The 24,207-nt window shown below is 55.8% G+C and overlaps 6 protein-coding genes across 6 annotated transcripts; 4 read left to right on the forward strand and 2 right to left on the reverse strand.

Annotated features, from left to right (window-relative positions):
• Window positions 1-4,680: 4,680 nt before the first annotated feature.
• On the forward strand, window positions 4,681-8,152 carry MAM_05733 (Single-stranded nucleic acid binding R3H; the record flags this gene model as incomplete). Its single annotated transcript, XM_040824531.1, has 3 exons — window positions 4,681-5,135; window positions 5,204-6,999; window positions 7,095-8,152. 3 exons carry the CDS (start codon window positions 4,681-4,683, stop codon window positions 8,150-8,152), a joined length of 3,309 nt encoding a protein of 1,102 aa, XP_040677510.1.
• An 80-nt stretch (window positions 8,153-8,232) lies between these two features.
• On the forward strand, window positions 8,233-8,643 carry MAM_05734 (uncharacterized protein; the record flags this gene model as incomplete). Its single annotated transcript, XM_040824532.1, has 1 exon — window positions 8,233-8,643. One exon carries the CDS (start codon window positions 8,233-8,235, stop codon window positions 8,641-8,643), a length of 411 nt encoding a protein of 136 aa, XP_040677511.1.
• A 391-nt stretch (window positions 8,644-9,034) lies between these two features.
• Window positions 9,035-10,572, reverse strand: MAM_05735 (BEM46 family protein; the record flags this gene model as incomplete). The annotated part of the gene is made up of 4 exons (XM_040824533.1): window positions 9,035-9,209; window positions 9,490-10,128; window positions 10,308-10,351; window positions 10,441-10,572. The coding sequence occupies 4 exons, from the start codon at window positions 10,570-10,572 to the stop codon at window positions 9,035-9,037; spliced, it is 990 nt and encodes a 329-aa protein (XP_040677512.1).
• A 5,995-nt stretch (window positions 10,573-16,567) lies between these two features.
• MAM_05736 (Zinc finger, C2H2, LYAR-type) lies at window positions 16,568-17,833 on the forward strand (the record flags this gene model as incomplete). The annotated part of the gene is made up of 2 exons (XM_040824534.1): window positions 16,568-16,606; window positions 16,694-17,833. 2 exons carry the CDS (start codon window positions 16,568-16,570, stop codon window positions 17,831-17,833), a joined length of 1,179 nt encoding a protein of 392 aa, XP_040677513.1.
• A 1,110-nt stretch (window positions 17,834-18,943) lies between these two features.
• On the reverse strand, window positions 18,944-20,041 carry MAM_05737 (RING-1 like protein; the record flags this gene model as incomplete). Its single annotated transcript, XM_040824535.1, has 1 exon — window positions 18,944-20,041. The coding sequence occupies one exon, from the start codon at window positions 20,039-20,041 to the stop codon at window positions 18,944-18,946; it is 1,098 nt and encodes a 365-aa protein (XP_040677514.1).
• Window positions 20,042-21,004: 963 nt separating this feature from the next.
• Window positions 21,005-22,299, forward strand: MAM_05738 (exs; the record flags this gene model as incomplete). Its single annotated transcript, XM_040824536.1, has 2 exons — window positions 21,005-21,095; window positions 21,170-22,299. The coding sequence occupies 2 exons, from the start codon at window positions 21,005-21,007 to the stop codon at window positions 22,297-22,299; spliced, it is 1,221 nt and encodes a 406-aa protein (XP_040677515.1).
• Between the last annotated feature and the right edge of the window lie 1,908 nt (window positions 22,300-24,207).

Consider the following 24,207-nt stretch of genomic DNA (forward strand, 5'->3'; position numbering starts at 1 on the left):
TAGCTGAGAAAACAGCCAACCACAGCTCTCAAAGTTGCGCAGAAGAAGTTTCCGTGTGCCCGCGGGATGCAGCAGCGAGGCTGAGACTGCTGACGCCTTTCCAAAGCGGTTCCAATAGCAATATGAGACTCGTGATATATGTGGGTTCGCCCGCGAACCGGGGCCGGGTATCTCATCGAGAACAGCCCAAGGTGGGGCTGACGCGCTATCCAGACTCCAGAGTCGTAGGGAATACGAAGCAGCCCTACGAAGTAGGTCGTCGTCTGACTTTTTTGACCGGTAGGAAATTTTGGGGTGTGTTGATGGTTTGGGGGACCGCCTGTGATCTCGTGGTCCTCCTCTATCCATCGAATTCGACGGTAATACCGATGGTCAGATTATGACGGGTTGTGCGGTGTCGTCACGTGGTATTGACCAACAAACCCATCATTTCTTTGAGATCCCAGTTGATCTCCCAATAGTCAAAGCCTACAACGTGAGATTCCAGGGCCGGGGGACGTACTCAAGTAGCCGGGTGGGTAATGTATAGTAGTTAGTAACCTTGGAGTTCCAATACAGTGCCCTGTTAAGCAATCAAGCAGTAGCGGTTGGTGGTACGAGAAGAGAGAAGCCTAGGATAAATTTCCGTTCAGGCGGCTATCCAAGACAGTGAGCACGACCATTCCTACTTCTGCTTCTGCCATAGGTGCTGCTTTGGGGGAGAATCGATAGCAGATGGAACATCATACGTATACAGCTTCGACCTGTACTGTACTCCGTACTTGCTCGGTACAGAGTCTTTGAGCATGACTGCGACACCGGTTTGAATCTTGTGGCAACTAGTAATAGATGTGGGGTGCGGATAGCGGGCTTCCTGACCGAATTGGCCTGGGGTCGCGCAAATGTCGATTTCTCGTCGCTCAAGGGACAGGGCCAGTCCTGTCGATGGCGCCTGAGCCCGGATAGTTGGCCCCTGCAGAGATTGGCTTGACTCGGCTTTTGTCAAGAGCCTGGGACGAGGCGTTGGCCAAGATGGAGCCAAAGCACAAGATCCATTGATCATGCGTGTCGCTGAGGCCCAAGGGAACAGGGAATAATAATCACGAGGCCAAGTCTCCAAGACGACGAGATAGATGGCCGGCTTGGCCGACGGCAGCTCACACAGTCTCGCGATTCTCGTCTGATTGTCCCACGTGACCGGGCAATTTCACTGTCTGCTGGGGTTTCAGCTAATATCGGACAATATTTCAGTTCGTCGACCTGTCCAAGGGGGGCCTCAAGAAACTGAGGGTAGCACTGCGCATACACGTCCAGTGATGCAGCAAAAGGCGAGAACGGACGATACCAACAAAAGTGGGCGCATCAGCGCACGATGTAATGTAAGCGTGCAATACTTACGGGGACTTTATTCACGATCGTTTGCGGAATAAGGACGGCGTCGATGTCGCCATTCGCCAGCCCATCTACGCTTCCATCGAATTTAGCTCCAGAAAAGAAAAAGTAAGTCGTGGGGCTGAGTCGAGTTGCCGTCTAAGTACTATATTTGATTATGTCAGTCAGGGGTACCCCGGCTACGGCTGAGGGGTACACCGCGTCTCCACTCGGTGGTTTTGGTTCTGATTTGTGCGTGCTCCGTAGTCGACCCATTGTAGGACGGGTGGCTTTTGGCTTCGGCGCGGTTTTCAACTGGGCCTAAAAGTAAATCAGATGTAGGCTTCGTCAGGGAAAGCACTAGCCTGTTTTCTGCCGAAGGAAGTGGCGCCAAAGCTGGTCCGGACCAACTTGGATTTTGAGCAAGAGTACGGAGTACCTGCCAGGTACGGTGGCTCGAGGTTTTCCGCGGATGAGGGGTCAGTACGGGGTACGGTACGGGGTACGGTACGGGGTACGGAGTGCCGCAGCCAAAGGCAATGTCCATCGTGTTCCCGGCTAGCGAAATATGTATGATCCATGGACGAAAAGGTGGCCGAGATGCCATCATCTCGGAGAGAGATGGGTTTGTTCGAGAGTATCAAAAGCAGGGAAATGAGTCAACGTCAGCAGTGGGCGGTGAGCACTGCGTTAAGCCGGTTGCCCACTGTGCATGTGTGCACCAGACCAGACTCAACGTGGGCATTGGTTGGCGCACTTGCTGTCTTGTCATCAAGACCGACAGGGTACGGCGTACCGCCGCAAAATCAGACAGCAAGTGCGAGCATCCTCCATGTCACTTGCCAGTTGACCTACGTACTCCGTACCCTCGTCGTATCTCATGGACAAAATGTGGAACATCGAGAGAAACGCAGCCCCTTTCTTTAGCTCTCTGTCTCTCTATCTACGGAGTAGGACCGGAGCATCTCGAAGCCGATGAAGGAGAGGTCAACAATAACTACGTATTCATCCAGGTCGACGTCGCGAGCTGCAGGCACTAATTATGCGGCGTCTGCAGTCTGCATGGCAACCCAGACCTGCATCTCGTATCCAATGGGCCCCCCTGGCAAGTTGCGTTGGATAACATCAGCTGTGAGGAACCCTATCACCTCTCTGTGTCCTGCGGGAGATGCCGCAGCAATGTCGTTTGTGCTTCAAGTTCTCGGGCGGTTTTGCCACGGCATGGGACAGAGACACGGGGGCCGTCGCAGCCTGCCTAGGTAGGTATTATGCTATTTCTCGCCAATCGTGCACATCAATGGCATCGTCTTCTTGCTTTATTCGCAGTTTTCCAGAGCCTGGTTGATACAAGAACAGTCAAGGTTCAGATTGACGATTGACATAGCATAGCCGGTGCCCTGCTCCCCATTTCCCGACCTGTCCTCGACGTTGGTTACCCAAGGAGTTTTATTTACAGGACTGGTGATGTCAGTATGCATCCCTCACACCGTCTGACGGAATACTGATTGTTTCCTGTCGCGCACATGGAATGGACCTGAGCACTGTGAACTGCCGCTGCATGGGAGTAGTACTCTGTATGTTGAGTGGCATGACCCGTCATCTTCAAAGTGGCACAGACACGTCGTCCTTGTCCAGCAAGCCCAGAGGATTTCACAACTGGGTTTATTAGTGTGTAACTTCTGGGGGGGGCCGATTCCCGGCCGGGAGCCTTTTCCCAGCGAAACCTCGAGGACGAGTCAATAGACACAGAGCCCATCATGAGATGCGTTGACCGTTGGACCAATATGATACCAAAGTTCCGTCACACGACTCCGTGCAAGCTAGCCCCCATTCCCAGTCAGGCAGGGATATGAGTACTAGTCGATATGCAAGTTGGGCCGACAGTTCCGGTGGAATCGTTACCATGATTCTGAACAATATGTACGGGTTGCGGCGGGGAGGTCGTGGAGTTTTCTGTAATACTGAAGCAAATGCGCACCGCTTCTTCCACAACCTAACAATGTTACATGAGTAAATATGAACGGCGGGGAAACGTGTATACTGACCACTTGGAGATACTGTAGCTGTGCAAGAGATACGGAGTACAGCCGGTCGTCATCCGTATTCGACCACGCACCTTTGGTACCGCGGAACTGGACTGCAGGTCGAATCGATATTTTTGACTCCTCACAGTATATACAAAGGGCATTGTTAGTATCGCAGCCTCGCAGGCGAATACTCCCATTCTGGCTTCGTAGGCAACCTTTACCTGAACATGTAAGCTGCAGGCAAATATTCGATGATGTATTCATGTATGAGCACGCGGAGTACGCATGCACCCAAGTACGAATATAGCTGCGATCATGTGCCAAGCGGTTGGTCCAATGTGGTTGCGAATCATATCCTTTATTGATGCCCCTTCCCCATGCTGGAGACTCTTTGGCTTGCTTGCTACCCTTCACCCGTTGCGAAAATGTCTCACGCGATCATGAACTTGCATTTCTCATATTTTCTCGAGAGAGAAGGATAACAGCATACTGAAGCCCGTTTCCACATTTCCACACAGAACCAGAGGTCAAGCGTCCACCAGCAGGCGCTGCGCAGCTTTACGCTTGTCTAATACGTGGACGGCGTAGGGTAGGCAGGACGCATCCAAAAGGTTGGGTAGGTGCTAAAGCACCATGTTTAACAGAGAAAAAAGGCCCTCCGCACTGTCCAAATTCCGACTCCAAATTTCGGGTCCGGCTGATTGGCAAGGCCTTTTTTCAAAGACTGCCTTCGGGAGCATTAGCGGCCAGCGTGCGGAATTGGAAAGGGTTCTTTACTTTTTTTCCCATCATTATGACTCCTTCCAAGGTGGGCATGCGGAATGGTTACTGGTTCAGCGTGCTGGGATTGGCCAATTCCAACCCGGGGCGGCAGCTTTGGCCCCTCTCGTTGGTTGGTGACTCATTTTCCAGTGCCTTTGGCACATCGCTAGAGCCTTTGTCAGCTTGCACAGGCGACTTTGCCACTGTTAGCGCCGGTTTCTCGCAAAATTAATCCAACGTCCAACTTCAAGGCCCCGCTCGAGCTCAGGCGTCTGCGACGACAGGCGACATATCAAAGGAGTCAACGCCACTCGGCCGGCTCCTTCTTCTTCTTTTCTCCCTTGCTCCTCAATCTTCAGTTGATCCTCTTTGCCGCCCTAGTCGACGTCTTTGCAGCTTCTACCTTGCATCGTCTTAAGCCGTCCCAAGCAAAACTCATTCTCCAACAGCGCAGATCCCACAAATTTCAAGCCCGAGTCCTAGACCTACATTGGCCATCTCAACTCTTTTGCCTCGAAACGCCTCTGCCCGACCACAGATTATGACCGAGGCAGAGGGATCTCAGGCTCAATCTCAGTCGCAGCGTGTTAACCGGGGAAGAAATCATGGTCACCGCAGAGGCCGTGGTGGTAAAAGTCGCCAACCCATAGATGGTTTTCGCTCCGGTGGTCCATCTGCAGCCGCCCCGAGCGAGACTTTTGCATCACAGGCCGGCACACAAGCGTATACTCAGCTATCTTCGCAAGAGCCGGCCAGTCCAATCCCGTTTGATTCCAACTCGAACCAGAGAGGGAGGGGTCGAAGGCCTCGCGGTCCGCGACAGGCTGGCCGAGGCGCAGCAAGGAATGATGCTCCGGGATCGTTTGGCCACAGGTCATTTGGTGGCCATCTCACCGGTACGACCCCTACAGCTGCTGAAAATGCGGCTCATGCTACCCCAGCGCTGAGTGCGGACGCGCCAGAGTTCATCCCCGGCGAGGCTGTAGTAACTCGGAGGTATGCGCTCCCGCTTCCATCGCTCTATCCCGTGAACATGAGGCAGTGAGGTCTAACCTGCACAGTAGACCTGCCAAGACAAAGCACAGGGTTCCCATAAAGCCACCAGTGAGGCTTCCAAAATCTACGGCAGAGGACCTGGGAACTAGGATTCATGAAGACATCAGCAACTTGAACTACGAATGTGCGATTTGTACGGATGATGTTGTGCGGAATTCTCACGTTTGGTCATGTTCCCTCTGCTGGACTGTTGTTCATTTGAAGTGCGTCAATAAGTGGCACGATAACCAGAGAAAACAGCAAGATCCACAGTCTTCCGAGCCTGAGCAGGACCTCACCTGGAGATGCCCAGGATGCAACTCGAAGTTATCTGACGACCCTGGGTCTTATCACTGCTGGTGCGGAAAGGACATAAACCCTCGCCCAGCACCTTCATCTCTCCCTCCACACTCTTGCGGTCAGACGTGCTCGAAACCGCGCCCGACATGTCCACACCCTTGCCCCCTTCAATGCCATGCCGGCCCCTGTCCGCCCTGTGGCTTAATGGGACCGACTCAATCCTGCTTCTGTGGAAAGAAGGAAACTCGTAAGTTGTGCAGAGAGACCGACTACGAGAACGGATGGAGCTGTCAGGAAATTTGCGGAGATTTGCTTCCTTGCGGGGAGCACTCTTGTTCGAAGCCGTGTCATTCCGGCCTCTGTGGAGACTGTGACATGACTGTTGATGCAAAGTGCTATTGCGGCCGAGTTGAGAAGCAGATGCCGTGCTGCGAACGAGAAGAGCCACAGATGTCATACAACGTTGCGAACCAGAGTTGGTTCGATGGAACCTTCACTTGCGCCCAGCTCTGCGAGCGCAGTTTCGACTGTGGTGTCCACAAATGTTCCGAGGCGTGCCACCCGCAGGAAGAGCAGCCAGCACACTGCCCATACTCGCCAGCATCTGTCGCCCGATGTCCTTGTGGGAAAACACCCCTCGACGAGCTGCTCGAAAATGCTCGGACATCGTGTGAAGATCCCATTCCACACTGCGAGAAGCCTTGCCACAAGAAACTACCGTGTGGGCACTTGTGCGTTTCCAAATGCCACACCGGAGATTGTGGGTTCTGCAACGAGACCATGGAGGTGGCTTGCAGATGTGGCCGGACAAGCACCCGGAGCGTCTGCCATCAGGGCAACGTCCAAAACCCCATGTGTATGAGGACTTGCCAAGCAACCTTGAGCTGCGGTCGTCACAGGTGTGGAGAGCACTGCTGCGCAGGCGAGAAAAAGGCCGCCGAGAGGCAAGCAGCTCGAAGAAAGCACAAGCTTCCCGGTGCAGCAACGTCCATCGAAGCCGAGCACATTTGCATCAAGACATGCGGAAGGCGGTTGAAGTGCGGCAGCCACGAATGCCAGCAAATTTGCCATCGCGGTCCATGTGCCAGCTGCCCAGAAGCCATCTTCACCGAAATCAGTTGCGACTGCGGCCGAACCGTCCTTCACCCTCCACAGCCATGCGGTACTCGGCCTCCAGATTGCCGCTTCGACTGTCTACGACGGCCCAGCTGCGGACATCCGTCTGTCCAACATAACTGCCACGCCGGAGACGTATCCTGCCCCAAGTGTCCCTTCCTTGTCGAAAAGTGGTGCGCCTGTGGCAAGGAAAAGCTTCATAGCCAGCCGTGCCACCTCCAGGAGGCACATTGCGGAAGGGTCTGCGGGACGAAGCTGAAATGCAGACTGCACAGCTGCAAAAAGCTATGCCATCGACCGGGGGAGTGTGAGGATGCCAATCTCCCAGGCAAGCATTGTGAGCAGACTTGCGGCAAGATCAAGTTGTTCTGTGAACATCCATGCCAAAACGCATGCCACGGACAAACTCGTGAGTCAACAGACGTCCCAACATGATGCTCTTCAACCATCTGCAGGGCGAAAAAAAAAAAATACGTACAGTGAATCAAAAACTAACAATGACAGCCTGCAACGAATCGTCTGCCTGCACCGCCAAAGCCGTCATCTCCTGCCCTTGCGGCATCCGTACCCAAGAAGTCAAATGTCTCGCCAGCAGCTCTAATCCCACACCGAGTCGCATCGAAATCAAATGTGACGACGAATGCCTGCGTCTCGAACGCAATCGCCGCCTCGCCGCGGCCCTCAACATTGACCCTGCCTCGCATCAAAGTGAGCACATCCCCTACTCGGAAACCACGCTGCGTCTCTTCAAAGCGAACACATCGTGGGCCGAGACGCAAGAACGCGAGTTCCGCGTCTTTGCCCAGAGCCCCAGCGAGACGCGCCTCCGGTACAAGCCCATGAGCGCCACGTACCGCCAGTTCCTGCACGTCCTAGCCGAAGACTACGGGCTCGAAAGCCGCAGCGAAGACGTCGAGCCCTACCGCTGTGTCGTCGTCTTCAAGGGCTCACGCTTCGTCTCCGCCCCCGGCAAGACGCTCTCCCAGTGCGCCGAGATCCGAGCCGCACAGGCCGTGGCGGCAGCCAGCGCCGCCGCGTCGCGCGCTCCCTCTCCGCCACCGAGAGCGCAGGACCCCCTGAACGGATTCCTCCTCACAAGTCCCCGGTTCGGCCTCACCATCGGCGACGTCAGGTCCGCCCTCGACGCCGACCTGTCATCCCAGCCGTCCGTCCACTTTGAAACCACGTTCCTCCCCTCGGACGAGGTGCTCCTCCGCGCAACGACACCCTACTCGTCCTTCTTGTCGGCCCCGGCTCTCGAACAAGCCCTCGTCACCCTGAAGCCCCGTCTCGCCAAGACGGTTCAGGACACAGCCGTGGCAGGTAAGCTGTTCCTGTGCCACGTCGACGCCGCCGGCCAAGTCGCGAGACGAGACGACGCAAGCAAGACAGATGCCTCGGGGTGGAGTGCCGTCGCCGGAAGGGCCGCCGCGAGGCCCAACACCGCCGCCGCCGAAGAAGCCAGCACAACGACGGGGCGGCGCCTGTTGGGCCTCAGGAAGAAGAAGATTGAAAAGGAGCGGCCATGGACACAAGCGCTCGACGGGGACGTCGAGTGCTGAACTCCTCGGCACGGCATCGCTGTAACATATCCTTTGGCCGTAATACAACACACTTGTAAGTTGTAGCCCGTGCACATGCCATGCCCGTCGAGGTCCAAGACTCCGCTCGAGCATCATCCATCCGTGGCCACGGGCACCAAGGCCCCAGTAACCCGAATCCATCCCAACCGACACGACAAAACGAAGGACGCCCAACTCCCGCCGGATTCAACAAAGAGAGAAGAGAACAGGACAAGGCAACAACATGGCCTACCCTACACCAAGAACATGGTCGCATCCCCCTCCACGGCATCCTCCCCTCGTGCACCTACGCATTCGCATTCCCCTCTACAGACACCCCACTTTCACAAACACCGCCTTTCGAATACCACCGCACATCACGCGACCCAATCAGCAGCCAAGCTGCTGACCCCTCCGGGCGTCAACAAGTCACAAGGGCAACCCCACCATCGCCCACGACTCCTCGCGGCGCCGCGTCAACGTGCATGTAAACACGCGACAGAAAATGACGCAACCGAGCCGGGCCGGTAGACTAGGTCCTCGTGGCGTTGTATCCACAAGCCTGCCCTCTGCGCACGATCCTCAGTGAGGCCTCGTCGAACAAGAAGGGACCAACGTGCCAGACTGGTGCTTGTGCCGGGGAAAACCATCATGTTTCTCTTCCCCCTCTGCTTATGCAAGAGAATGGTTCCTGTATGTACAGATGTACGGTGTGTGCTCTCAGCAATCTTGGTCTGAGATGTGGGTATCCATCATGACGACTCGACTGCACTTTTTTCAAACAGACATGACTGGTCAGGCCATTAGTTATACATTGATTAGGGTAGCGCCGCTCCGGCAACACGATGCATGTACGTATGTATATGCCTCATTGTAGCATTCCTATAACAGCGTCTTCTCCTTGGATGATTCGCTCGTGACATCGGCAACGAATTCGGCAATGGCCTCAAAATAGCCCTCCTCGAGGACGCTAGAGTTGTGGTCACCGCCTGGTAGTGGCTTCCACCGCTTGTGGGGGGAGTTGCAAAGGTCGTATAGCTGGCGCATGTGACCGGGCCTATCTCATTAGCGAGCACAACTTGGTCAGTTTGACAGATCTGTCAATGCAGTACTTATTAGGGTTGAAGGTGTGGCATCAAAAGGATCCAATCAGACGAGAGATATGATAGTCTCAAATCAGGACCGCAAGCGGTTCATATTTTGTGGGTGTGGTATTTGATCCATCACATGATCCTAGGCGGTGTTTTTCTTTTCTTTCTTTTCCGGTCTCTTTTGCGTTTCCCCTACAGAGACGCAAGTCGTGTGAAGGAGGAGGGAAGCAAAAGGTGAAAACTTACGGCACAATTTCGTCCTGTAGACCGCTGAGAAACAGGATTGGAACCTTTGTTATGTTTGGTAGAGTCGCATCACTGGGCCACACCTGATGGCAAAGCAGCGTGAGGTACTTGGCAGGTGGAATGACGGATGGGATCAGTTTCCTCATGGACAAGAAGGTATTCTCAAGCACCAAGCCGATAATGTCGCCAGCGTCCTGGTTCTTGGCCACTAGCTGGATGCTAACGGCACCGCCCAAACTCTGACCATAGATGACGAGGCGGTGGTTTCGAGTCTCGGCTCTTTCGCGCAAATATCCCAAGCCGGTTTGTGCATCCACATTCAATCCCGCCTCGTCGGGCTCACCAGTTGATGTGCCGTAGCCTCTGTACTCGAGCATAAAGACGTTGCAGCCAATATAGTTGATGAGCATTCTTGCTATAGGAAGCCGGTGACCAATGTTGCCGGCGTTTCCGTGAAACATGATGACGGTCACGTTGGAGTTCCTGCCTTGGCGAGGCCCTCGAATGTAAAATGCAGAGAGTTTCTCACCATCGTCGGTAGGGATGACAAGCTCTTCGAAGTCGCTAATACCGAATTGGGAAGGTCTCGGTACATCTGTCCGGGAGTCCGGGGGCATGTGGGATGGGTATATCAAAGCTCTGGTGAAATACAATACAATGTTAGCGACCGGCCCAATTCCATCCAATGGTGGTCTGCTGGGCACACCACCAACACACCGATGGGCATATGTCGTCTGCACCAAGACCCATCACGCCGCCATCTACATGTACCGGCCGGTCATCACGGCTGCCTCGAGGAAAAACGAGAATGATCATACTTTTGCTTGAAGTAGAGAAGCGACGTCAGCGCGGCAGCGATACCCTGTAGACGTACGTGAGCGGTCAGCTTCCGTACAACACGAACATGACGTAGCAACAGCTGCGAGATCCAAATCTCACACCCTCACGTACCGTGGACGCCAATGCAGGAAGACGCATGTAGGAAGCTACTGAGCTGAGTGCAGAGGCCGTCTGCTCCAAGTAGCCGCCGAGGGTAGAGGCGGGAGCAGAGTTGGGGCTCGTCATTTCGGCGCGGTCAGGCATAGGGAGCCTTTTGTTTGGCGACAGGCAGGCCTGGGATTGGGCTGAAGTTTGATTTCTTTTTCAGGTCGCTACAAGGCTGAGCCTCGTCGTCCCCGGCCACAGCAGCAGTGGCGGGCGGGCCAATGGTGGAATAGACGTCGAGGAGAGCAGAACAAGGCGGGACGGTGTTGAGGCAGGTGGCCCTCGGCGACCATGCAGCCCTGACACGGAAAAAAGACAAGACGAGTGCCCAACGGTGGCAATGCACGAGGCGACGGCTTTGCGTGGCGAGGCTGTGGGCAGAGAAGCGGACTGCAGAATTTCGGGGTGCTCGCGCTATTGGTGTCGTGAATGCCTAAACGTGCCGGCTGCCTGCTGCTCGCTTCACGACATGAAGGTGCCAGTCATTGGAGCGTATCTGAGTTGCGAAGGCGGGAGCGAGGGAGGCCGCGAATCGAATTAGAAGGGCCGGGAGATGTAGCGCGAGGCCTTGGGGACCGTTGAGGGGACGTGAACAGACGACAGAGACAAAGCACCAACAGATACGGACTAGCAAGCAGCACAACTGGCACCTTGGATGAGGAGAGGTCAGGCAGCTTGGAGTTTGCTGGGTCGAAATGTGCCGAGCACAAGGGGAGGATGGGGAGGCAGGCACGCACTCGGGGGGCCCTCGGCTCCACTTCTCAATCACTTTTAATTGTCGACCTGCCTGCGGAGTGCTCCGTAGGTACCTAAGTACCTATTTACATCTGGGTAGTGCTCCGTACGTGGATAGGGAACTGCGTAAGTTAGAGGCAGGCAGGTACTTTTTCAGTCAGTACTAGGTGCCCGGGCGAGGTACTTGGTACTCTGTGCATGAGTGTTCCTTTCCACCAGTGCGCTCGCTCGCTCGCTCGCTCGGTCCCCAACTCTTGTCTGAGGGGGTGCTGGCTGGCGCGTTAAATTAAATGAGCTGCCAAGCAAACACTCCTTGCTCCCGAGTTCTGAGTCGTTACTCCTTGAACTCTTTCACGCCGGCCGTCACAAGCCACTGCTGCTCCTCCAAGTGGTTGCATGTTTTGTTTCTGAATCAACTGGGTACATGGCTCACGGATGAGGTTATGCAAAGGAGAGAAAAAAAATAATTTTTTTTTTTTAAAAAAAAGGTCAACAGGCAAGTTGCACCCTTCACGCCCCATGACAAACCCCAACGAAGGAGGGAAGGCTGCGGCCATGTTTGCTGCTCCTTCTTCCAACGCCTTTCTGAAAGGGGCCATGATTGACCGACGCATTACGGAGTACGAACGCGCTGCTACCACCACCACCACCACTACTAGTCTGCTACTAACTAGTTGTATGGAACCCATGGTTTTGACAACGAGTATGTATAATGTGTCCCGAGTACGCGCATTTCTCTCTGAGCCCCAAGGCCGAGCGCGTGTCGCCGACTGGACAAGCAAGCATGAAATACACCAGACGGCATTTACTACTTAATCACATCGAGGCTTGACCCAGCCCGCGCCAAGCGTCGCGCAAGCAAGACACATCGCGGGTCGAACGCCAAAGTTGGCCGTGTCTCGGACGGGACTTGTCTTTGTTCTGTCCTCCAAACTAAGCTTATACCAAGTTACGACCACCCAAGTAACTTACTTACTACAGTTATGTGCATGGGTGCAATGGCTCCCTTGATTTATCTGGGATTCTGGGCTAGCATGATTTCCCGCCGAGTGCGACGCATGCTCAAAAGTGCGTACCTCGGACGGGTTTGTGGGATGAGCCTTGTGGCTAGATCTTCATCTGGCTTCCGAAATGAACACGCTGTTTCCCGCACGCTCTAGTCGCATCTACTCGTGTGGCATTTTGGATACAGAAGGGCCACGCTGAAACATGAGGGCATGACGCTCAAACGCTGCTCGAATTCGCCGCGGCACCCAACATTGCTTTCAATGTCGACAAAGTGGACCAAGTTCGTTTGCCGTTGGAAGCCGACCCCGTTGGCTCCGGTAGTATGTCGAGTATTTATTTGGTAGTTTACTATAGTAGGTAGGTCTGGTCAGTATTGTATGAATACCCAGATGACTGGCTTCTACCCCGAAAGTCGAGACGAGTGAACCCGGTCGGTTTGGCGTACCAGGCCATCTCGATAACGTGTGACAGTACGTACTCCGTAGCGTCTATGCAATAACTAACCCCCCGGGGGAGGGGGGACCTCCACAAGTGAGCAGCACGAGACTGCCGAGCGCATTCCCGGTATTAAGTTACCATTTAGGTTTGGATGACTCCACGACGAGCATCTTGGAACAGTATCGCGAACCCCATCTCATGCAAGCTGTAAACACGCATCAGTGAAGCCGAGTATGTTCGTCCGCTGCCCCTGCCGCAAACAGGCCGGCGTCTAAAGGGAGACGCCGAGGCGTAGTTGCACCGGCGCATGTCCAAGCATTGCAAAACGCTGATACGACGGCATTTACTGGCCAAGGAAAGAAAGAACATTGGCAAACAAGGGGGCCGGTTGAATGGTTTCATGAGTTGAGGTTGTTACCAGCCAAGATACCGCCCGCCTGAATCAACGACAGTGAGCGACAAGTCAGGATAACAATATGATGTGTACTTTTGAGATTTCTTTGAGTAACGACTCGTTTCATGCTGTAAATATTGGACGAGCACTGATTTATTCTTTGTGACTTTTTGCCTTTTCCCTTGCGACCTTGTCGACTACACCACTACTGGCTCGCTCTTGTTTGCGTTCGCCTTCGCTTGTTGACTTGAGTTTAGTGGCCGCTTGCACAACAACAAGTGTCTCAGTTCTCCCCATCTCTTCCCATCGCTCGGGTCATCAGCCACTTGGGCTGCGGTGCGCATGATTATGCTGCCCCCGTCAGTGATCCATGCTCGAAAGTTGTAACTGCGGGCTTGAACGGAGTCTTCCGGAGATGGGGGCGAAATTGCCAAATTGGTGTGCCTGGGCACGGCGCACAAAGAAAGCCGACAAGTTGCTCGTTCCTATGATAGCATGGGGTGAAGGCGTGGCTGTGTGCTAATAGCCTAGAGGTAATTGGCTTCGTCTCAGATATGGGAGGGCATCACATCGATTAACATTGGTCGTCGCCGCCGACGTCGACAGCGTAATTAAGACTGGAATAAGACGGCATGAAAATCGACTGGCGATTGGCCCTCAAGTTCCATGCTCAGAAGCGGAGAGCCTTCCTTGAACTTGCATTACTAGCCGAAAGCGCCGTGGCTTTCCAAACGACGGCAATCCCAGTTGGCCAGACAGCACTCAGCTTACGGCAGCGGCGCAGCCAGTGTCGTCGTGTCGTCGTGTCGTCGTGTCTTGTCTAGCCATGTGCGCGTGGTGTATGGAGCAAAGAGACAGAGAGGGTTCCTCTGAAGCAATGAGAATCCTGGTCTTGACATTGCGTGTCTTATGCTTTGACGGCCGCACCTGCAGGTCGAGATTGGCGGGACTTGAGGCCCCGGTATCTGTTGAGGCTGCAGGAGTTCAAAAGCCGTCCTGGTGTGCAGTGTATTATTGTGTTGTATACAAGGAGCAAATAAGTTACATTACAGTAGAGAAGTAGGAGGAGCGTTTCGTGTCGACCTGTGGGAGTTTACGACGACCCTGGTGTTCGCATGACATTGCTGCTGTCCTTGGTCGATCCCATCCCTCGTCACCGCAGACCAATCAGGCGACTGCTTCAGGCGAGTTTGAGAGTTGGAAGGAGCGATCTGGACCCTGGCTTTTGCAGGGGTGGCAGATGGACAGCGGGGGAGTGGGCTGAGCAGCTGAGCAGGCAAATGCTCCATGCCAGGCGCTTGAAGTTTGGACGGCTGGCGTAAAGAAGGAAGGGAGGAAGGGAGGAAGGGAAACATAACAAAACAAAAAAAAATCTCCAAACAGACTTGGTGAATAGAGAAGAGACTGTCGAGAACTGAATTGTAAACAGAGTACTTAATACATGAGCATCGCATCAGTGGAGCATGCCAAACTTTGCGCGCCATGGCAACGACGTATTATCATGTCCTGCGCCAGCAACCTGCACCACATTTTACAGCCCGCGTTGATTGATCCGCTGGGCAGAGACGCACGTCACGGCCGCAAGGGAGGCGCAACACAGGCACAGCACAGGCACAGCAACAGGGCAGGAGTCAGCACTTGCCACTTGACACTTGCAACTTGGCCTGGCCATGCTGGCAATTGAGAGCAGAAACTTCCATTGCCGCACAGCATTTGGGATTCTCCTCGAACCACATCAGTCCGCTTACCAAGCCCTGGCACGTCGTCCGCCGAGCAACGCAATTACCGGCTTTGACGTGCTTCTGGGCCCATAATAATATCGATAAAGGCACAACATCCCTCCCAGAGGTTCGCTGCAACTGTTTAAAAATTTCGCATTTTCCGTTGCGCACTGGAGCATCGCTCGTATTATCCTCCCAACTTTACCGCGGCTTACGGCGCACCGCCCACGATATACTCTTCATTTCTTCAGGCTTCCTTTGTCTCGCCTTGGTCTGCACGGGCTCTGCTCGTCATTGCCGGGGTTGTCACTTTCTTTCGACCAGACGCAAGCTCAATTCCCATCCCGCCCGACAGACACCACACAGACACTGGTCCCCCCATCCCATTTTTTCATTCCAATTCCTTCATCTGGCCGCCAGGGGCTTGTCCTTTTCGACGTCAACTGTGCCTCGGGGCCTGAAACGCATTCCTCTTGTCTGGCCACGCCCTGCAGAGTACACCCTGCTCTTCCTGGAGGGCTCGCCTGCCTCTTGCTTGCTGCCGAGCAAAGACATATCGACCACCGTCCGCCCAGGCCACTCGAGCGACTCTAACAAATTATTACTTACCTTGACTTCACAGTCCAACACTGGCCATTGGCTCCTGCCCACCACCAACCGGACGACGACGTCTGGTATCGATAGCATCGATTCCTCGAGCCCCCCCCCCCCGCAGAACAAGGAAGGCCCTGAGACTGCTCAAGCGGGCTTCGAGCTCTGCCGCTCTTTTGCGCCCGTGCAGCGTGCTTCCCCAACACCATCTATCCAACAGGGGAGGGCCCCTCGTTCTGCCTCGAGGCTCAAGGCTCATCTCGTCCCGTCCTTGGGCGGCCTCGCACCCCATCTTCGACTTGTCGTCCCCTCCACTCATATACCAGCGTTTGGCCTGTTTTGCGAGCAACAAGCCTCCGCCCGCACCGCTCCCGCTTGCTTGTTGCCCTTGGGCTTCTTCATCACACACTGGCATCATCGCGTCCACTCACGCTCTGCTTCTGCCCAACCCAAACGACGTCGTTGGCCAATCACCAGCAAGCCCGGTATTACCACAAAAACAATGGTCTCCTTTCAGTGTGAGGTGAGTGAGGCTGATCCCAGTCTGTTTCCTATTCCATTCTTGTCCCGTTCTGGTCCCATTCCTGCCTTCCTGTCCTCCCACCCCCAACGACGAGACCTGGCCCTCGGTCTGGTGCTTGGGCTTGTCCTGGTGGCCCCTTGTGAACCCCCTCCTAACAATCAGGACCTGGCAGTGCCTGGCTCCATCATGCCACGCTCTCATGTTTCCAAGGCGCATCACACATGCCACCACACCCCCTCCATCATGCCAATGTCATCCAGCCCTGACATCACTCCCGCGACGTCGAGAAACAATCGCCACAAGCTGGCCGATGGCTGATGGTGCTAGCACCACCGAGTCCCTTTTGTCTCTTCGATCAAGCAATAGCATTTTACCCTGTCCTATTCGGATGTTCCCTTTATGTTCCGCTGATCCCCTGGCCCACCTGTGTGTCGCTTGTCTGTGAACATTCATCCCCTCGCCCCCTTTCCGTCAACCTGTTCAGCAGCACGCACACCCCCAGCACCTTGATCTGGCTATAATATCATACCCGCTTCCCGCGTCGCATACTTGCCACTCTGGACAATTTCCTTTGCCTTCTAACCTAGCTTGGTACAACAGGCGTGTGGTGACGTCTTAACAAAAAAGAAACTCGATCCTCACCGCAATCGTTGTCGCGAAGCTTCCTTTTCCTGCCTTGATTGTATGGTACATTTTGAAGGCATACAATATCGCTCTCACACTGTATGTGTCACTCCGCGAACCAGCTCTCACCACAGGGTTGGCCCCGACGTGTGGTCTCGGTTCGGACGGCGTCTAACATCCTGATAGTCTTGCATAAGCGAAGATCAAAAATATCAAGGCGCATTGTACAAGGGGAAGAACAAGAAAGTCAAGCTCAACAACCACAAACCTGACGACTGCCAGCACCAGCACCAAGACGATCGGCCCAAGAACATGGCTATGCAGCCTTTCGTTGAAGACATTGGTGAGGACCGGTCCTATGAGCCGTGGAACGACTCTGTTGGACAGACTGAAGACGAGCGATCTCCGGCTGAAGGACTTCCTGAAGCCCCTACACCACCTGCTGCTGCTTCTGAGACTCATGTCAATGTATTTGACTACCTCGTCGCCACGGGACAGACTCCGAATGCCTCCAACATGAACCTGCCCTTGGATCAGCAGGGACCAGACGCCGGCGACGGCAAATCTTTGCTGCGATACGAGTCCGATGCCTCGAAATATCTTGTGGAGGGTGGTGAACCCCTCGTCCAGTACGGCTCTGGCCCCGTGCAGACGGATCCTGCATTTGTGACCCCAGGTCCCAAGACTGAAAGACGACGAAGCCGGGAAAGCCAGCTCAAGAAAGATAAGAAGCGCAAGCGTCTCCATGTTGATGTTCCTGGTGACCAGATCATGACGGACGCGCCGCCCGTTCTTCACTCTGGACTCACTGGTAGCTTGAAGGGGTTGTTGCGGCCTGCATACCCTCCGTCTCCAGACTACTCCGGCGGCGATGCAGCCGAAAACTCCCCTGCAAGTCCTCTGAAGAGCACCATACACTTAAAGCACTCCAAACGCGGACAACCCAGCAACGGCCTGCTCGACATCATCGCGAATAGTGTCATCAAATCGTCCAAGAAGTCGTCCAAGAAGCACTCTCACCGTCATGCAGACCGCAAGGAACCCAAGCTCATTGAATATCGACCGCAATCCAAGGATAGCAAGCACGGCGACAGTCAAATGGTGGTTTTCAAGCCACATGCTGATGCCTTTCTCTCCATGGTGAACAAGGGACCTGAGAGCGGAAAGAGCTGCAGTATGAACAAGGCCTTGAGGCGATTCCACCGCGCTCGCCAGGCCTCTGGCTCCAAGGTGACCAAGGCCAAGGAAGAAAAGGAACTCTGGCGATCCCTGCGCCTGCGCCGGAACGATCGTGGCGAAGTTGTGGTCTTTAGTAGTGTCAAGTAGCGAAGCCAGCATGCCTGTCAAAACGTCTTCAACGGTAGCCCTGGAGTTTTAGGAGTTTTTACATTTTGAGACTACACCTGACCATTTCACGATACCTGCATGGAGCACACCATCCACATCTGCATTGCGCGTTTCTATGTTGTTTAAAACGCTGTGTTTTGAAGTTTTTTGGTTGGCATTAGACTACTTTGGCTTTTCTTTTCAACGTCGCAGGATGGCAAAAGATTCGAGTCGGTCGGTCGACTTGAAGTACCAAAAAGATGAAACAAAAAAAAAAAATTCCTTTATGGCTCGTTTAACGAAGCCCCCTCACCAAAAAGAAAACTGGTTTGATGCCAGACCTCAAAAGGGCTAGCGAGATCGGTTGGCGTGATACGTCGGATTATGCGACCATCTTGACTGGGAGAAGGGATACGTGCGCAGGACGTGGCGGGCGAGCGAAATCATAATGACCCAGGAGAGTAATGACACCATGGAAGGGATGTTTTTCACGAGGATTGAGTAGTATCAAAAACACCATTGACTGAACAGGGCGTGAGGGAGATGTAGCTGATCCTTTCGTTTTCGTTCAATATCACACAATTCACAAGTTGATTTGGGGTTCAATTTCCACTTGGCTTCTCATGGTTGTACAATTAGCATTACTAGCGTTGCGAGAGCGATTCCGCACTGGAGACTTTGGAACGGAGTGTACATTATGATGTAGATTGGCATGGGCCATCTGCCAATTATATAAAACAGGCCTGGCCTGTTCATAACAGCACGCTTTGTTTGGATTTGTGCTTGGAATCGAGCTGGCCTTCAATGACTGGGCGCGCAGTTGACCACGCATCACGCCGTATAGTAACTATAATGGGCCAACTGTATCGGGAATGTTTTAGACGACAACACTGTGAATGCACTCATTGCGCGTCCATACAGGGAAGGACGGGGGCGCCGGGGGGCCGAGCTGCTTCTTCCCGGACGGGGCAACGGAGGAACAGGCTCGGCAAGGCGGTGGCCTCGGAAACGTTCTCCCTAATGGAACCTTTTTTCTCTTCTCTCCTTCGTTTTTTATTTGTGCTGTACGGAGCAGTACTGTCCTGCCGAGAACCAACGGAGAGGAGAGGCTTACGCGACCATGACCCTCAGGGGCAGAATGTGCTGCAGGGTGGCCTCCCGCCTGCACAGGGGGCACTCCGGCTTCTCTCTCACCCAGTCGCCTATGCACTCCCAGCAGAAGACGTGGCCGCACTGGGTGGCCGAGGGGTCCTTCATCTCCTCCAGGCAGAGGGTGCACTTGCGCTGCTGGGGGCCCTTGACGTAGCGCATCGACTTGGCGTCGGCGAGGTCGAAGCGCGCCGAGGGGGAGAAGGGCGTGTGGGTGGCGAGGGCCACGTCCACCCTGCTCTCGTGGGGGCCGCGGGCGCGCCCGAGATCCGCGAGGAGGAGGTCGCTGTTTGCCGAGTAGGAGTTTGCGTGGTCGAGGGACACGTCGAGCGTGGAGGGGGGGAGGGCGCCGGGCTCGCGCTCGCGCTCGCGGCGGGCGGCGGACGAGAGGGTCGACTGGACGTGGAGGTAGCTCTGGAGGGCGAGCTGGATGACGAGCAGCACGCCGAGGACCTCGTAGCCGCCGCGGTCGGGGGAGTCGGGCACGGCGCGGGTGAAGACGTAGCGCAGCGAGAGGAGGCGCTTCGTCAGGTCGTAGTAGGTCCCGTTGAAGTAGAAGAGGGCCAGGGTCACGGCCTGGACGGGCGCGGCCGACGTCAGCGACGGCAGGTGGCTGGACAGGTACTCCCAGGCGCGGGCCTCGCGGGCGGCCTGGTCGCCTTTGCGGCGGCTGCGGAGGCGGGGCAGCGCGCGGCCGGCGAGGTACGGGAGGAGGATGGCGCCGGCGATGTAGGCGGCGCGTTTTCTTGCGTCGGGGAGCCGGCCGGCGGGCGCCTCCACCTGCACGAGGTCGCAGTATTCTTCGCCGAGGGTGCGGTTTCCCGGGAGCGTCGTGAGGCCGAAGTAGAGGACGGCTGCGAGGGCGCGCAGCTCCGGAGCGAGGGAGTGCGTCGCGCGGGCGCCAAAGAGCCGTCGGTAGAGGTCGGTGATGGTGTTGGCCAGGTGGCCTGTGAAGTAGGCGTCCTTCTGGTGCGCGCGGACAATGTCTGGCGCTGCGGCGAAGGGGTAGGGCGATGCGGTCGGTGACGCGGTTGGCGAGGAGGCTGGTTTCGAGGCCATGGCGGCCTGGGGTGTGTTGGCTTTTTCTGTTGCCCCCAGGAGAAAGTGCAGGTAGATAGTTTGTCGACGGTGATTTTCTCGCTGATTCCGTGATGCTTGGGGGGAAAGGGCGGCAAGCGGATGGGTATTGGGGTCAGAGGGAGGATTGGGGAGCAGATGTGGTCGAGATGAAGGGATGGCATGTCCGTCTCTGAGCTTCTAGTCCGACTCCCGAGGTTCGGTGCAACGCGGGGGCCCGGCCTCATCTGCCGGCGCCAGAAACAGCAGGCGGTGGAGAGTCGAAGATTGTCTGTCCGCTCGTCCCATCTTGGCCGTGACTGCAGCAGGGCGGAAGCTTGCCTGGGGTTCAGAGGCAAACGTGCTGCAACTCCTTGATATTGCTGCCTTGGTGTTCCGTTGCTTTTCAGACATCAGGTTCAAGCATGCCGCAACGAGGCGAGGCGGGCTGATGTTGCTGCCTCCGCTCGCGACGTTGACGAGCTCGGAAGGCCTCCCGCGCCAACGCAGTGTCTCCAACTGTCTGCGCTGCACAAGAGGCCCGTAAATACACACCACTTGTGTCCGCAAGAAAAGACGCTCTTCTACGTAGGCACTTGCTGTTGGACTCGCAGAAGCATTTCCTGGTCCCGTACTCCGTAGCCAAAAGGGAAAACAAAAGGCAGCCGTCAGTCATCAGTGGGTCTCGAACCAACCAGCCACGGCGGGGCGTGACGTAGCTTCCAATTGGAACGACGGGTCCGAAACAAAGTTGACGTGTCTCTCGGCCCCTTTGCCGGGAAGCGAAAAAAGTAGTCCGTCGACCGGTGACAGTCTGCATCGACGACTTCGTCTCGCAACCACGTCCACGTCCTGCTCTGCAGCTCGCGCGGCATCGCTCATTTACTGCCGCACCACTGTCCTCCACCTCCCACCGCTCATCCACACCACACACAACCCAGCCAGCGTCCATGACGCGCCGTCGCCATGGACGGTGATCCAGCAGTCGAGTCCGAACTCGACGCCTTCAGCCTCGTCTTCCCGCTCCCCTACCGCGTGGGCTTCATCGCAACGCTAGGTCAGTGCGGTCCTCCCTTCCTCCCGCAAACGGGCTTCGCAGCTAGACGAGAAAGCTAAAGCAAACCTCCGTAGCCGTCTGGGGATGGGGCCTCAACCTGCACTCCCTCCACCTCGCCAAGGTCGACGTCCCAGCATTGATACGCTACCCGGGCCGCTCCTCGCCGCACCACCCGCCGCACCACCTGTCGACGTACCGCCTCGCGACCGTACTCTCGGGCCTTTGGGCCGTGTCCTTGGTGCTCTTCTGGCTGTGCACGCGGGGGACGGCGTCGCGCGTCATCGAGTACGACTGGATCCCCATGACGTACCTCGTCGGCATCGTGGCCGCCTTCCTGGTCCCGCTCAAGAACCTCCCCGGCGGCGGGAGGCGGCGCTTCCTCGCGACGCTGAAGCGCGTCAGCGTGGGGGGCATCGCCGAGGCGCACGACGGCAAGTTTGGCGACATCCTGCTGGCCGACGTGCTGACGTCGTACGCCAAGGTGTGCGGGGACGTGTTTGTGACGCTGTGCATGTTCTTCGCGGCCGGCGGCTCGTCCACGAGGCGCCCGGACCGGAGCTGCGGCGGGACCGTCGTCGTGCCCCTGTTGATGGCCGTCCCCAGCGCCATCCGCCTCCGGCAGTGCGTCGTCGAGTACCTCCGCGTCCGCCGCGCGCCCTACAAGGAGTCGGCCGGCTGGGGCGGCCAGCACCTGGCCAACGCCCTCAAGTACTCGACCGCGTTTCCCGTCATCGTGGCGAGCGCGCTGCAGCGCAACGCGCACGACGCCGCGGCCAGGGCGGCGTACAACCGGGCCTGGCTCGTCGCCGTGCTCGTCAACTCGCTGTACTCGTTTTACTGGGACGTCGCCAAGGACTGGGACATGACGCTCTTCTCCTCCCGGCGGGAGCGCAACTCGCCCCAGCACCCGTGGGGGCTTCGCGACAAGCTCGTCTTCCGCCCCGTCCTCTTGTACTACGCCGTCATTGGGCTGGATTTGGTGCTGAGGTGCACTTGGTTCTTGAAGCTGAGTCCCCGTCTGGACAGGTTTAGCGATTTCGAGAGCGGCATTTTTCTCATTGAGTTTCTCGAGGTGTTTCGGCGATGGGTGTGGATATTCCTCCGGGTGGAAACGGAGTGGATTAGGAACTCCTCTACAGGGCTGGGCGTTGATGATATTCTGCTGGGCGATTACCAGGGCAAGGATGACGACGACGACGAGTAATGCTATGTATATGTATTTGCCAAGCGGGACGAGCAGGCGACCCTTGGCAAAGGAAGAAGAGGCATGGCGTGGCGTTGGAATCCCCGATCCGTGACGAGCCCCCGGTTTCCTGACCGTGTGTATCTACTGCATCTGCAGGCAGTGGTGTGCCGTGGCAGCCGCCCACGTTTTTAATTTACTTGATCCCGTCGTATCCTGTTATTGTTGATAAAAACGAAGGAGAAACCAGGTCAACCTGGCGCTTATCTCCGCCCTGCGCTGTTGCTTCCTGGGAAAAACAATGTACGGGGTACGGTGTAACCGTATGACACTTGAGGACGAGCAAGGGCCAGCCTGAAGCGGCGTTTGGGGAAGCCAGGCAAACCATGCGGAGAGCGGCAGCCAAGCATTCACTTGCGTCATCTTTCAGGCGAGCACACTCCACAAGCGTCGACAGTCAATCCAAGTTGCTAGGTGCTTGTATTTATCATCAAGCATTTGGCATGTAGGCGACGATGCACAACCGATTCTGCACTGTAGCGGCAACTCGGCTGATGATTGAGCAAGTTTGCCCATCTAGGTTTTGGAAGTCCATCGTTCATCTTGAACTCAAGCGTATTGTTCCTGGTGCCCGTGTGTGTGCGGGCGTCTGTCCGAGCAGCCAGGCCAGCTCTCCGCCACCAACAGCGTCACGGTACGGAGTACCTGTTACCTCCAAAATACTCGGCGGTCTGTATATTTGCAGAGCCAGCCGGTGGTCTTCATTGTCGTTCTGCTCCCATCAGTAAGCCGTGCCGCAACCGTGTCCATGCGGTGTTGGTCTGGGCCAGTGGTCGACCTCTGATCTTTACGTGGACCTAGGAACGCACGGGAAAAACAAGTCGGTAAACGCGTTCGTCGAGCGGGCGGCGTTTTGAAGTCTTCATCCGTGCCGGCGGCACGGCCCCTTGTCAATCGGCATCATGGCACCAGATGCCTGCGAGAGGTGCTAGGCTCGGTAGTATTTCCAGAGCGGCCCAGCTCAGGCTGTCAGCTGACGAAGGCCGAACAACGTCTTGAATGTCTCGGTCGCAGACTCATTCGGCCTTTGGGCGCGCGATTCAGTCCGGTTGACTCTCTTAATGTACCTACTACCTGCCACTGGCATTGAAAGTTGCATGAGCGAGGCTATTCACGGCTCTCACCCACATGCCACGCTAAAGACGATGATGCATTGAAGCTGAACGCTGAACTAGTCTCATTGGCACGGAGCTGGCCTTGTTGGATCTAGGTTGCATTGCGACTAAAGGGCCCACGGCGATTCCGTCGCCGAGCTCCCATCAGTACTAACTTATTCTGTGATAAGGCGTGCGATGGTTCGCGGTCCGTGGTCCGTGGTCCGTGGTTCTAGAAAACAAAAACAAAAAAGGAAAAACGATCGACGCCTCGATCTTCTTTAACGACCACAACAAGTAGTAGACCACAACAAGCAGTAGAGGGAGAGAGAACGCCAGCCGTCAGTCAGCGTTTCGAATGAGAGAGTGGTGGGAAAGGTCTTAGCTGGGCGGTTTCACGAAACTTGTGTGTAAAGGTGTCCACATTTGCTTTGCTGCTGAGTCGTTTGAAATCGCCAGATGACCTCGTAGTTGGCATCGAGGCTGAATAGATGCTGGTGTGGAACTTGGAAGCAGTCATGGACTCGTGGCTGAGCGGAGGACTGCTGACTGGTGGGAGTTCGTGGAGCGATGCGTCAGGGAGGTGGACTTTTGGCTTATGGCCCCCCAAGAGGGAGTCGGGAGTGAGGGATGCGAGGTCCCCAGATCGTCTGCGGAGTACGGAGTACGGAGACACCACTGGTAAGCAATGTTCCATCGGGTACGGAGTACTCCGTACGTCTGGTGTGCAGGGGCGAACCTAGTACGGAGTTGAAGAGTGCTACAGACTGACATG

The sequence above is a fragment of the Metarhizium album genome (genome assembly GCF_000804445.1).
Source record: "Metarhizium album ARSEF 1941 chromosome Unknown scaffold_15, whole genome shotgun sequence".
Lineage (NCBI taxonomy): Eukaryota > Fungi > Ascomycota > Sordariomycetes > Hypocreales > Clavicipitaceae > Metarhizium > Metarhizium album.